This window comes from Drosophila melanogaster, chromosome 3R (genome assembly GCF_000001215.4).
Source record: "Drosophila melanogaster chromosome 3R".
Classification (NCBI taxonomy): Eukaryota; Metazoa; Arthropoda; class Insecta; order Diptera; family Drosophilidae; genus Drosophila; species Drosophila melanogaster.
The window spans coordinates 29,635,030-29,648,255 of NT_033777.3; the positions used below are offsets into that span (position 1 = coordinate 29,635,030).

A 13,226-nucleotide genomic window follows, 5' to 3' on the forward strand; every position below is an offset into this window, starting at 1 on the left:
TGTTCGTCCTGCCCGAGAAATGAGCCATTATCGAATCCACGTATTCGGGATGTATTTGTGTGTATATAGAAGGCACACGATTATTGTTCCATTTAGTGCGCCTCAGTTCGTTTCGGTGGCATGAAATCGGTTTGATTAATCGGTTAAGCAATTTCGATTTCGAATTCAATTTGGACCGCCTCTCATAAATAGCACAAAGACTTGGCCAATAATTGATGCAATTAGCAGCGATTATAGCAGCAGCATTTTAGCAAAAGCAACACTGGCAGCCACAAGGAGCAGAGTATATACATATTTATCAAGGATTGATTAAAGTACGTGCTATTTCCCTGCAGTTTTCGCTACTCGAAGGCCCCGAAACGCAGCAGCTCCGAGGATGTGGCAGTTGGCCTCCGGCTGGCCAGTGGTTTCCTCTGCAAACAGTTAGAAGCACAAATTCCTGGTTTACAAGCTGCCAAATTTATGCTAAAGAGCCTCAGCTGCAAATGTGTATGCGTGTGTGTGTGTGGCTCCGATTTGTGTGTGTGTGTGTATGTTTGGGTGGGCTCGGTATGACTGACTGGCATTTTCAATCAAAACATCTTGTTGCGCTCAAGTGCACAGGGAGAAATCAACACCACCTCTTATGTTCTACATTTATTATAATCTTAACAATCATATACAATTAGGCTGTTGGTTTCACCAATATGTTTAATGTAAGATTTGTAATTAAAAGTGTGGTAACACTTAACACTCAAAATATTTTTGCTAGGAATATGAAATTCGTAGGACACAAGTACGTAAACGATACTTGACTTTATGCCATTTAAATGTCGCTATGATATACCGCAAGTATAATAATTTTCGATATGTAAAACGATCATTGGCTGACCTTTAGTGGATTTTTTCCCATGTGCACGCCCACTAAGGATGCCAGTCGAAATGGGATGCAAATTGGCCCTGGCGGCCAGAGTGCGCTTATGTGTATATGTGTGTGTGTATGGGTGGGAATCCTTTACGGCTCATTAGGACACCGAGTGGGCGGTCAGGGGTGGTCACAAATGTCAGGCGGCCCACAGACGACAGTCGGCGATTAATCGGCGTGTTGAGGGTGCACGTGGCAGTGTGGGCGGTGGTGGCATTAAAGTTGAATGGAACTCGTGTAAAGTTAATTTTTAAGTGTCGAATTGGGACTGGCGACTCCCAGTGGCACACAGACAGCTGCAACTTGCGGCTGACCGCAATGTGCTTGAGGTGGCACAAAGATGGCCAACAGTGGGGCAGTCAAGTGCCCGACTTTTGAGGGCGGAAATCGAGTCCTTTCGGCCAGGCACCTAACCACACATCTGCAATATCCTCATTTGACCAAAGCCATTTCCACTTGCCGTAGAGCGAGCAAATTGCGGCAGCCGGAAGTCGCCTCATTTGTCGGCCAAAGGGCAGGTCCTTCCTGAGCAAAGGATTTGTCATAAATTATACAAATTGCAAGCAGTTAGCAAGGACAAAAGTGTCGGGTAGTAGAACCAGCTAGGACCTGTTTGATAAGTTTACTTTAATCTTTTAAATTTGCCCTTGTACAACGGGTCGTATGCGTATTATCCTCCTCGCCATGTTTTGCTTTTTCAATTCTGGGCCAATCTCCAATCTCCTTGCTGCCCATTTTCCCCAGCTCGCTGGTGAGTCATAACCTTTAACCTCTTTTGGTTAAATTGAAGATTTTTGATACAAGTTTCTATTAAATTAAGTGCTTTCTTGTTGATTTATATTTGGCATTTAGTGTTCTGGGCAAACGTTCTGCAGCCAACAGGCAAACTTATAAAGTGCACAAACTTTATCCTTTGACAATCAATTCGCTTTCTTGTTGTGCCAACCAGCAAGCTTTAAATCCTATGATGTTTTATTGAACAACTGAATCGAATGCCGGCAAATGCCTGCATTTTATTCAGGTATTATTTTAAGTAATCCCGCCCGTTGAACGGAATGCTTCAAGTGTCGACTCAGTCGTGCCCGAAACTTCATATCCGCGTTCTTTGAATTGGCAGTGGAGGCACTTGGCAAATAAATTGGCATGCTCTTGGGTGTAATTGATATGATGACAGACACATCGCAAAGAAAACCCCCAAAATCGAAAGGAGCGGATGCGGAAAGGCATTCGCATCCGCATCCGCATCCGCATCCTTATCCCTACACCCACACAGCCACACCCGCACCACCACCGAGGCCAGACACATATTGGCTGTTGATTGCTGTAAATAACATTTTCATCAATACAATTACATGTGTGTGGTATGTACGAGTGTGGTGTGTGTGCGGGCTGTGTACGCTTGTCGGCGGGCGAAAATTGAGTTGGAAATTTTTAAGTGCAAAAAATGTTTATGGTTCACTTGATAACACTTCTCAAGTATCGGTTGTGCGTGACTCCTTTGCGGGTATTTCTTGCCTCCGGTGGGGAAAAGGTAGCATCCTGACTCGGATGCTATGTCGAGAAGGTCAAGAGGCCGGCCAAGTATGTATTGATCCAAAATAATAAAAAACGAACTGAAAATGTGAAACCCTTCCTTCTCGGTCATAAATCGCAGAGAAAAGATGGCCAGAAAGTTAAACACACATTTTTGGCAAAATTAAGAATCCTTTTAACTGAACCTTTTCGAATGAGCTTTCAATATAATTAGTAGGGCAGTCAGCCAAAAAGTTCGGCAAATAATGAATTTCAAAAGTAAAAATCATAAGAAAAGATCACATGAAAATAATAATAATATTGTAGTACAGCCTATCGTTAAATGAAAATTTGCTTTTCTTTCTAAAGATCTTAAGTTTTTCCACAGATTTCCAGCACTCGTGTTTTTCCACCACAAGTGTTCCTGCCTATTAAAGCCAGTCCAGTCTATTTTTAGGCCCTTTCATCTGCTTTCCCGAATCGCATAAACCATTTTTACTCTGCCACAAACGAGTATAAAAAGATCAACAAACACGTTATGAGAGAGCGGTGCTGGTGTTTCGGTTTTTTCTTGTTTCGTCATTGTGTACACTGGGAAAATCTCTTGTGAGGGGCGACAGCAACAGTAACGACAACATCAACAGGAGCAGGAACATGGTGGGCAAAAACAGCAACAGGAAACGGTGACAAAAACGTTGAAAGGACATTGTGTCCTGCAAGTGTGCAAGATTGTGTGTGTGTGTGTGCGAGTGTGTTTGAGTGCCCAGAGACTTTGTGGAAACTTTCGATTTTTCTTTTCTTTGTTTGTGCTCTTTTCATTTTCATTCAGCTTGCCTGCAACAACACACAAAAAACAACATCATCAAACAGAGAGGGCTCAGGTGTTGAAGCCCAGGGACTTTTTTGCGTGGGTGGATAGCTTTATCAGTGTCCCAGTGTGTGTGTGCTTGTGAGTGTGTGTGTGTGTGTAAGGGTGCAACACATTCAACAGGTGCTTGAATCAGAGTCTGTTTTCGCATCATGTTCTTTTGCAGCAAGGTAAGCAAATCAAGAAAACATACATAACAGGGTGTTCCCGAAATCTCTAGAGTCCTCAAATCGTTTGACATTTTAAAGGATGAACATAAATGTTTTTTAAGATTATCCTCAAGCAAACTTCTTGTTCGTAGCATACTTTGCAGTTTCAAATCTCTGGAGATTTCGAGAACACACTAGAGTGAAACGGAAACAAGGACACAAACAACAATGCCATGTCCGAGTCAACAAACAGGAGTGAGTGAAATAGCGCAGCCACAGACAGAGACGGCAACAGTAACAGATGCAGATACCGAAGAACACAGACAGGATGCTCGTGCTTATTCCCCGGTTCTTCATGTGGGTGCCGTTCAAGGGACAACAGGACACACAGACAGAGAACGGCGAACAGAGAGAGTCGCAGGACACGGACACCGACACCGATACAGACACAGAGTCAGAGCTCGCTTACCTTGCCATTGACTTACGGACAAATGGAGGGCGCTAGGGGGCGTGGCTCGGCGCCTTAATCATTGTCAACTAAATCTACGCTAAACTATATGTAGGTCTGCTCGCAGGAGTTGTGTCGCACGTGCTGAATGCCGTGCAGCGAGCAGGTCGAGTAGCAGCGCCGCGTCGCGAATCTCTGCAAAATCAAGAACGCCGCCGGAATCACAATCAGCTCGATTCGCCAGACATGGCTATACTATATATATATGCTGTCTATGGGATGGGTGTGAGATGGGGATCCGTGGCGAAGCCGTAATGACTTTAATGCTGTCGTGACATGAGCTATTTTGGGACAGGCCTTCGTTTCCGAAACTGACACTTTAAGCGTTTCTGATAGGTTTGCCAAATTACTTGCCGAACAGTCGAACTTGCACAATTTATTAAGCAAAAAACTTGGCAATCATAAAGTTATTCGCCATCAGATGGTATTGAGTTTAAGGGCATGCCCAACTTCAACATTTAGCTTTCAACTCATCACTCATACGCCACGTTGAACGGAAGATGAGACTATGTATTTTCTTGGCAAGTCTTAAAATTAATTCAACACTCCTCTTTCTTATACTAAAGTTCAGACAAGTTCGACTGTAATGGGGAAAGTAAGCCCGTGACTTTGGTGTAATTACTTAGGGATCCTATTGACAGTGGGTCCTTGACGGACGACAATGGATCTCTCCGTCGGCAAACAGCGGGTGCAACGCTCTAACGATCCCATTCAACCCACGGCAACCCACTCAGGTGCAGCCAGAGTTGCCAAACATTAGAAAATTATTCATTAAAATCACGCAGAGGGTCGAGGGTCGACAGGTTGAGTGATGCGCCCCGGATGATTTATGCAGGATTGGGGATGTAAGGATGTCGGTGGATGAGAATGAATCCGCTGCGGATGTCAGGAAGTTTTCATGGCTGCCTACCATGTGTGAACGGATGTGGTGGCCAGAATCGTGGGTCGGGGTTTGGGCGGTAAATGTCAGTTATTTTTTTGCATATTCATTAAGTTTGTAAATTAATTTCGCCGTTCGTTGAGTTTCGTTTTTGGAGCATACGAAAGTGGAGCGCTTAATTCACGAAAGCGGTCTCCATCAAACCCAAAAAAGTGGATGCAACAACAAGACAGCAGCGAAGGAGAAAATGTGGAAAACCGCCAAGTTTCCCAATTTCCCAGACCGTAAAAACGAGGAAGAGAATCGAAACACATCGACTCGCATCGCCTGTCGGAGGATGAGAATGGCAGTGGATGGAGTGGGTCGGAGAACACTCACCTGCGATTTGGAACGCATCGTGGGCTGGTACTTGCGGCGAATCTTGCGTGGACAGCACATGCACAGCAGACGCACAAAGGCCCTGGAAGAGAAGCCAGTTAGGATCGGGGCCAGCTGGGTTAAGCTCGGCATTCGAAAGCCACAAAAACGCAGCCCAAATAAAAAAATAAAAAAACAGCACAAAAAAAGAGTACTTTCTGTGCTTACTCCACCAAAGGTAAACGTTGAATAAACATCTTCGTTCTGGCTAAAAATATATAAGCTTCCAGCCCAGGAGCCAGGATAAGCTAAATCCTTGTGTGCACTGACGCATAATAAATAAAATAAAATTTGAAAATAAGAAACTGCGTTTTGTGGAGCTGAATGCTTCGGCTCAAGGATAACTAAGGATCCTCACCTGCGAAAGTCCCTGCTCCAGCAGGCGTAAATCACAGGATTCATGCAGGAGTTGATCCAGCCGAGCCAGGTGACGATTGCCGAGACGATCTCCTCGTGCTCGATGCACTCGATGCAGAACCCAGACAGCAGGTTGACCACGAAGAAGGGCAGCCAACAGATGATGAACACGCCCATCACGATGCCCAGCGTCTTGGCCGCTTTCTTCTCCTTGGCGAACTTCGCCAGTTTCCTGGACAGCGAGAAGTTCTTGCCCATGTGCCGATGGCGTGCCAGTCCGTTGTTATGCAGAGCGGATAGCGGCTCATCATCCGGCTCCTCCGGCGTGGAGGTCGTCGTGCCACCGCCGTGATTGTGATGATGGTGGTGCGAATGGGAGTGCGAGTGGCTCAGAGATCCTCCGCCACCGCCACCTCCTCCTCCGCCACCTCCTCCTCCGGAGACCTGGTTTTGCTGATCCCGCGTAGTGCCACCACGATGAATGCGCAATGTGAGCTGCAGTTCCCCGGAGGCCATGAGCACCTGCTTGGTTCCAATCTTAAGAGATCTCGTCTGGATGACGGCTGCCCTGTAGATGCGACAGTAGGTGAAGACCATCACTAGAAGCGGCAGGTAGAAGGATATCGTCGACGAGAAGACCAGATAGCCTAGGTGCTCAGTGAAGGTGCACTTGTAGGCGGGCATCTCGCCATCCCTCGCAGCTCGCCACCACACAATGGCCGGAAAGCTAATGGCGCTGGAGCAGATCCATACAGCGGCTATCAGTCCGGCCGCTCGCTTGACCGTCATCCTCATGGGATAGCTGAAGGGATCCGTGATGGCCCAGTAGCGGTCGAGTGAGATCACGCACAGATTCAGTATGGAGGCGGTGCTGAAGAGCACGTCCAGGGACCGCCAGATGTCGCACCAGTCCGTGCCAAAGAACCACGTGTTCTCCAGCACCTCGTACAGCGCCGAGAAGGGCATGACCACCAGGCCCACCAAGCAGTCGGCCACGGCCAGGCTGGTGATGAAGTAGTTGGTGGCCGTGTGCAAGTACCGCTCCCGGATGACGGCCAGGATGACCAGTGAGTTGCCGAAAACCGTGGCGAAGGAGAACAGGAAGAGGAAGGCAAGCAGGCCTACACGGTCGTTGGGCAGCGCTTCCAGGAACTCGGAGAGATCGGGTTCCGGCGTGGTGGTGCCGCCACCTCCTGTTGCCACCATCGCAGGACTCAAGGTGGCGCTGGTGGCGGAGGTGGTGGCGTTCAGCACGAGCTCCGTGCTCGTCGGCAGCCCATTGAAGTAGAAGTAGACATCCTCGGAGATGTTGTAGCTGCCGAAGAACGACGGCGAGGGAGAACGGGTCTGCGTCTGATTGAGCCCATCCACCCGGAGGAGCGCCAGGAGGGGCGCGCCGGCTCCTTCCGCTCCTTCCACTTCCGGCGACGAGCCATTGTCGTCCACCATTGCAACTCAGTGCTGTGTCGCTGCAGCTGACGCGAGTCCCTGTTTCAGTTGCTGTTCCTGTGCCTGATTCTGTTCCTGTTCCAATTTCCCCGGCAGTTGCTGCTCCTGCTGCTGCAGTTCGCGGCTGCCAGCCAAATTAATGAAGCGCATTTTCATGTCCTTCAGCAGGACTCGCCGGCGGGCTGCCAAGCTGTCGAGAAAAGAGACAGGAAGGCTGGTGAACACAATGCAATCAGGACGAACTTAAGATAAAGTGTCGGTTTTACACATTTCATGGAGCGGCAGATTTATTGTAGCCACTGTGGATTTGAGTAGTGAACATCCTGAACCCTTTGATAAACTTTACCATAATGCCGCTCTGAATATTTTATAATTTCATCGCAAAGTAAACAGCACATTTCATGTCGATATCGACAGCCTTAATGCAATAATATTATCATTAGTAAGCAAATTAATATGAAAACCAATTAAAGTTGTTTTGAGTTTAGGGAAAGCGAAATTGTGGATGCGCAAACTCTGGCATAAAATGATGTGTAGCCGTTTTGGGAGCATGTTCTAATTTTTATACTTAATCAAGTTTGGATTCTTTTGACAAAAGTTTTCGTCGGTCTAATGAAGCTATTGTAATTGAATCGCTGGGCGGGGCGGGCTATAAATTTCATTCAATTAAAATGTTGACTTTCGCATCCACAGGTAACCGAGTTAAGCAAATTTCCCGCGCACAAAAGCTAAACAAACACATTAATTAGAGGATTTTTTGGGCTGCCGCCGCCTGGTCGGAAATCTGCAGGTGGAGGAGCTCAGCAGCTTTCAGCTGCTCTCCTGCGCCCAAAAGGTGCGCAATTAATTGGCAAGCAGACACGCCAGCTGGAGGAGAGATCCTGGCGCAGGAGGTGGCGTTGCAGATGTGGAGTGTGGGGAGTGGAGGTCCTTCGGAGGCGAGTGCCACACAAATAAACAAATTAAATTACATTTGGAGTGCCAAGCTTGTTGGCAGGAAGTGAAGCGTGCGACCACCAGGACTTGAACTCCAGTTGCCGGGCAGGATGACTAAGTGGATGCTGCCTTTGTCAGCGGCTTTTGACAGAGGAAGTCAACAACTGTGCGCCGCATTATTCAAGAGTCCTGGCCCCTGTCACCGCGAGTTGATTGCTAAGGCCCGTGTCTAATGTAAACAGTTGGCGTTGGCGTCTCCATCCAGGATTTCCATTGCACCAAGTTCCTGCATTGCCACCACAGATGCTTCCATTTAAGCAGAAGAAATTTCGGGTTGGCTTAATCGAATCGAAGACTAAAGGTGGACGAGCTCAGTGGATTGGGAATAAGCTTGCTGTTCTACTTTGAATGTGTGCGAAAGCAATCAACGAAATAGTCAGAGACATTGCTTCAACTTCAAGGCTGCACATTTCTCTTTAGAATTTAAGACTCCACTCGAGATTTTAATAATTATAAGATGTACATCCTTCGAAACCCTTTCCCTGCTGACGTTGCATGATTACGTGTGAAATTGCTTGCTAATTGGCTTACCATAACAGCCTAAATGGGACCCTTAAAATGGGCTTAATTCGCAAATTTGTGATCCTTTCAGGAGGTCCATATCATTTGTTACTTAGTTACGCTTGTGCCGTTCCTCCGATTATCACCTGTCATCGCCAGGCGTGGAGTTGTGGTGGCTGTAGTCTGCAGCCAATCGAGCGGAGAAGGACGAAGGCCGCAGGACTCGTGCCTCCTGCCGCAACATCCTGGTTGCTCATTTCCGGGTCGCGAATACCATAAATTCAGCTGCCTGCTGCCTTATGTTGGCTTATCTGGAACTCCTGCCCCTCGGTAAACGGAGTCCAGAACAGAAACAGGAGCAGAAACCGAACCTGATCCAAGTCTGACACGTTTATGGTTTATGTTTTCCTTGGCCACATGGCAGCTGGAGCTGAAATGGCTGAAACGGCGGAGGCAGCGTCTTTTCGCCGTTTTTTGTTCAGCAGCTTAGCACAATTTCCTGGCACATTTCTCACTCGTCCTGGCTAAAAAAGCAAACATTTTTTTCACTTACTCGCTCCGCCTGATGAGGCTGTTGATGTGCAGTAAGTCAAAATGCGAACGAGGGCTCAGGAAGTTGGCATAAAACAGGGCAACCGAACGAGAGACACGAAAATATGTGTGCACTGGGCAAACAAATCTACAAACGTATTCTGCACTGAAAAAAACAGGCTTAAATGTCGAAATTTGGCCAAAAGTCATTTTTCATCTAGAAATTATAGTTTTTTTTGGAAATATTGGGCCAAATACGTATTGGCATACCTCGTTGAGCTCGTTATTGAATTCCCAATCGATTGGCATTCAAATTTGAAAGTTTTAATTTTTTCGATTTTTTTGCAAATTTTAATGATGGTACCCCTTATAAAAAATGCAAAATTTGACCCAAAAATTAATTTTTCTAAATCCTCCAAAAAGTAAAACTTATCGTTAGCATAGGTAATTAGCTTTAAAAAACAGTCATCCTTTTAGCTTTGCGATCGTTTTAAGCCAAGTTATGTTCGAAATATCGAAATTTGCCAACGTTTTTTTTTTCCCAGTGTGAAAGAAATTCATATGAACAAGTGGGCGGTGGCCTGCAGCTCTCTGCGATTTTCTCATATTTTTTTCTGCGTCTGGGTCGAGAAATTTAATTGAGGCAACCTTTAAGGTTGTTGGTGAAAGTAAAAGCTGGGCAAAGCTGGCCGAAAGCCAAGTCTGGCCTCTATGCAAAATGCTTTCGGCCAGGCCAGCAATTTGTATATGTGTGAAAAACCTTTTGACCCTTTTCAGTTAGCTGGTCGCTGTGTGCGTGCGTGAAAAAGCTGGAAAAGGCAGCGGGGTGGAAATGGTTAAGTCATTGAATAGCCTCATGAAAGTTAAGCAAACGCCCGTGCCGCATTTATATGCGGGTATACCGAAAATGGCCAGCGAGAGATTTTCCGGGAAAAGCGGTGGGAAAATCGTGCCCAGCATGCATGCGAGAATCGAGTTAGTTGTTTATTTCGCCAAAAATTTCATACAGTACAGAGTATTTCAATTTCGAGGACCCTGCCATCCTCTTTCGATGGCCCACAAAATGAATTCCCTGCAATGGCATTCGGTCTATGCCATCGAATTGGATTCGGAAATTCGGACCCACTGCAGCAACGAATCGCGCCAAATCACAACATAAAATTCTAGATCCTCGTGGCAAAATGTTTGGCATGTATCTCTTCCGCTGTGACAGCTGCAATAACAGTCTTTGAATTGAAATCGAAGTCAAGGAAACCGAATGGACGATTCCCGTTCGCCAGACATTCAATAAAGTGCCAGCCGCCGGCCATTTGTTGAATTTTTATGCGAGCCGTAATTACATGAAGCGATTTTCCATGTCCCATTGTTGCCTATTGAATTATTAAAACTTCCGAGACGAGTCGATGTGTTTATTGAAATTGCCTGCCAACTGGCACCTAAGAACTGGCTGGGGAAATGGAAAAGCGGAAAAGCGGAAAAGCGGCCGAGTCTGCCACTACATACAGTCCAACTTCTTGGCCTCGAACTTGGGCAAATTGAATTTTCGTGCGAGTCGGCAACTTTTTTTTTGCTTATTTTGCTCAAATTTCACTTACTTTAACTTTTTGATAATTTAAATAAAATGGAAAATGTGCGAGAGCTTTAAATTTCACACAAATGAACTAATATTTTGCTTGGAACTCCACACCGCCTTACATAAATATTTATGCGTGTTAATACTGCAACAAACTAATAAAAACACTGACAGTTGAGCACTGAGTACAATGTGTCCTGCACGCTCGATGTTCCTATGTTCCTGGATGTTTCTGGAATTGCCCCGTGAAGTAGGCAACACAATTTTTACGGCCTGACGAGGCACTTCGCTGTTGTCAAGTGTAATGCCCAGCTTGAGTGCCACGCCCCCACGGAAAAGAGGCCTAATGCCAGAATTTATTAGTGGAGCTGCCATTGTTGTTTCCCGTCGATAAGGACATGTGCAAGTAGGTGGTATTGGGATCCTGTCCCGACATCCATTAATTTCGTGCACTATCGCTGAATTGGAATCGCATGGCGCATAGACGAGCAAAGCCGCCGTGACATTGAACAACCTTTTCCTTTTCATAGCCTTCGTATTCAAATTAACTGGATGGAATAGACTACTATCTCTGGGCCCAAAGTATCAGTATCGGTGGCACCCACTCAGGCGCTCAGTGGCGATAAATCGCCGCCTAAAATCTTCAAAATTGCTCTGCGAGCGTTTTTTTTTTTTTTGGCGCTTTTGGGGCTTCGATCCTTTTTTTTCAGGTAAACCAAGCGAAACAAAGTGAAGCGTTCGAGTGGCTCCCCACCGGGGTCCAAATCTTTGACAATCTTAATGCGAATCCAAGTCAAACACACGCACTGTGGGGGAAAAGCCCGGTTTTCCCGACTAACCCGAGCGAGGCGAGGCACTAAAACGACGGTAAATACTGCGAGTTAAGGACTAAGGACTCAGTCAGCCAGTCATTCAGTCAGTCAGTTGGGTTCCGTTTTGGTTGGGTCCACAAATGAAATTTAATCACGCGCGTGGCGAAAACGCTTCGCCATTCAGAGCACCGATGTTTGCTTTATTTTCGGCTTTGCAACTTGTGTGCCCCCGACCGATTTGATAATGCCTTCTATATCCCGGCTTCTGCTCCCTGGCTCCTGGCCTTCAGAGCCCAGATCCCTCGGTACCGGGCTGCTTAATTATGTCACAAATATTTACACCGGTGGCAGAGTGTCATGGCACGCGAGGAATCTAGCCGGGGCAAACAGAAATCAAACAAAACAACGGGCAGGGAGGGGGTCTTTTGTTTTTCGGATATACTTTATACTATATATACATTTTGTTCGCTATTCGGGGCAATCAAGGACGAATAATGATGGCGGCGTGGTGGGCATGAAAGTGGATTCCGTGATAATGGCTGGCATTAATTTGTGGCTCGCACAGACAGCTCGTGAGACGGAATCGACAGCCCAAACTCCGGTCCTCAGGATTGGCACCCAAAACGGAAGCGGCAGCAGAGAAACACGCAAATTATCCTTCTGCTTCTGCACTCGAAAAATGGCAAGGTTAAAAAATATGGAAAATCTAAGTTAAGTGGCCGGACCACTTTGCGTATACGTAATATGCAGCCTAAGTCTGAATTCACTAAAAAAACGCTTGGCAATCGAATCTGAAACAACTCTATTTTATTACCCTGGCCTTTCGATTCTTCGAGTGTGTGATGCCCCCTTCACTTGCCAGCTGCTATTGTTGCGGAAATACCTTTGGCATGTTAAAAGTTATTGCCGACTGTGGCACACTCATACATGCTTCCCGGCAGAAAGACACATTTAACGCGCTTGTCACGCAATGAATAATGATTGGACAGGACGACAACCGGCAAGGACAACAACCAGGACAGCGACAGCGACAACGACAACTACAGCGAACTCTTCGCCAAACAACAAGGTGAATGACAACGGCAATGCTCAGGACATTCAGGATATTCGGGCTGTAGGCGCCGATACACTTACACCAACGTCTGCCTGCTGTCAGTGAGCCAATCGAGCATCGGGCATTACTTTAAGTGGCATATTGCTCATACGACATGTGGTCCCCCGACCAGAGATGTCAGCATCTTGCCATCCTTTTGCTCCCCGATGTGTCGTGATTAATAATTAACTATTGTCACAAATTGGATGTGGGTCAGGACTGTGCACAGGGAGAAATCGTCTGGTGGCAAACATTTATAGGCACTCCCAAATAAAAGTTAGTCTTTAACCAAATTCGAATAAATCTTTCAATGCGAAAAGTTTATTAAACGTTACTATGTCATGCTGATGCTCCACAATGTGGCATCTGTTTTGATTTGCGAAACAAGCCCCCTTGATGACCAATTTCGCTGAAAGTTTTTCCCGTGCGGCTTCCGCCTTTTGTCCGTCCTTGTCGTGGCAAATCAAGTTACCAACCAAACGGTCATGTTGGCTACCACACGGAATGTCCTGACAACCGTGACAGTCGCGGAATGCACAGCAAGCCGGGGAAATTCAACTGAAACAGAGCCCTGACGTCATCCGGAAAAGCGGAGAGACGGAAAAATGCCAGCTAATCCAAATCTCGTGAGCTGTCGGGCTGAGCACACATGAGCGAATCATTTGACCAAATATTT

General features: G+C 46.5%; 1 protein-coding gene across 3 annotated transcripts in view; it reads right to left on the reverse strand.

The window, feature by feature from the left end:
- Positions 1–13,226, reverse strand: part of Dop1R2 (Dopamine 1-like receptor 2) — a 29,681-nt gene that overhangs the window by 4,726 nt on the left and 11,729 nt on the right. For 2 of the 3 annotated variants that reach the window (NM_170420.2, NM_001276143.1), the window contains exons 3-4: positions 5,597–7,234; positions 5,200–5,281 (exon numbers count right to left, since the gene is read on the reverse strand). In NM_170420.2, coding sequence (NP_733299.1) covers positions 5,200–5,281; positions 5,597–7,044 — 1,530 coding nt within the window. In that variant the 5' untranslated portion in view covers positions 7,045–7,234. Of the gene's footprint in view, positions 1–3,902; positions 4,077–5,199; positions 5,282–5,596; positions 7,235–13,226 lie in introns of all 3 variants that reach the window. The other variant, NM_079824.4, reaches the window with a different exon arrangement.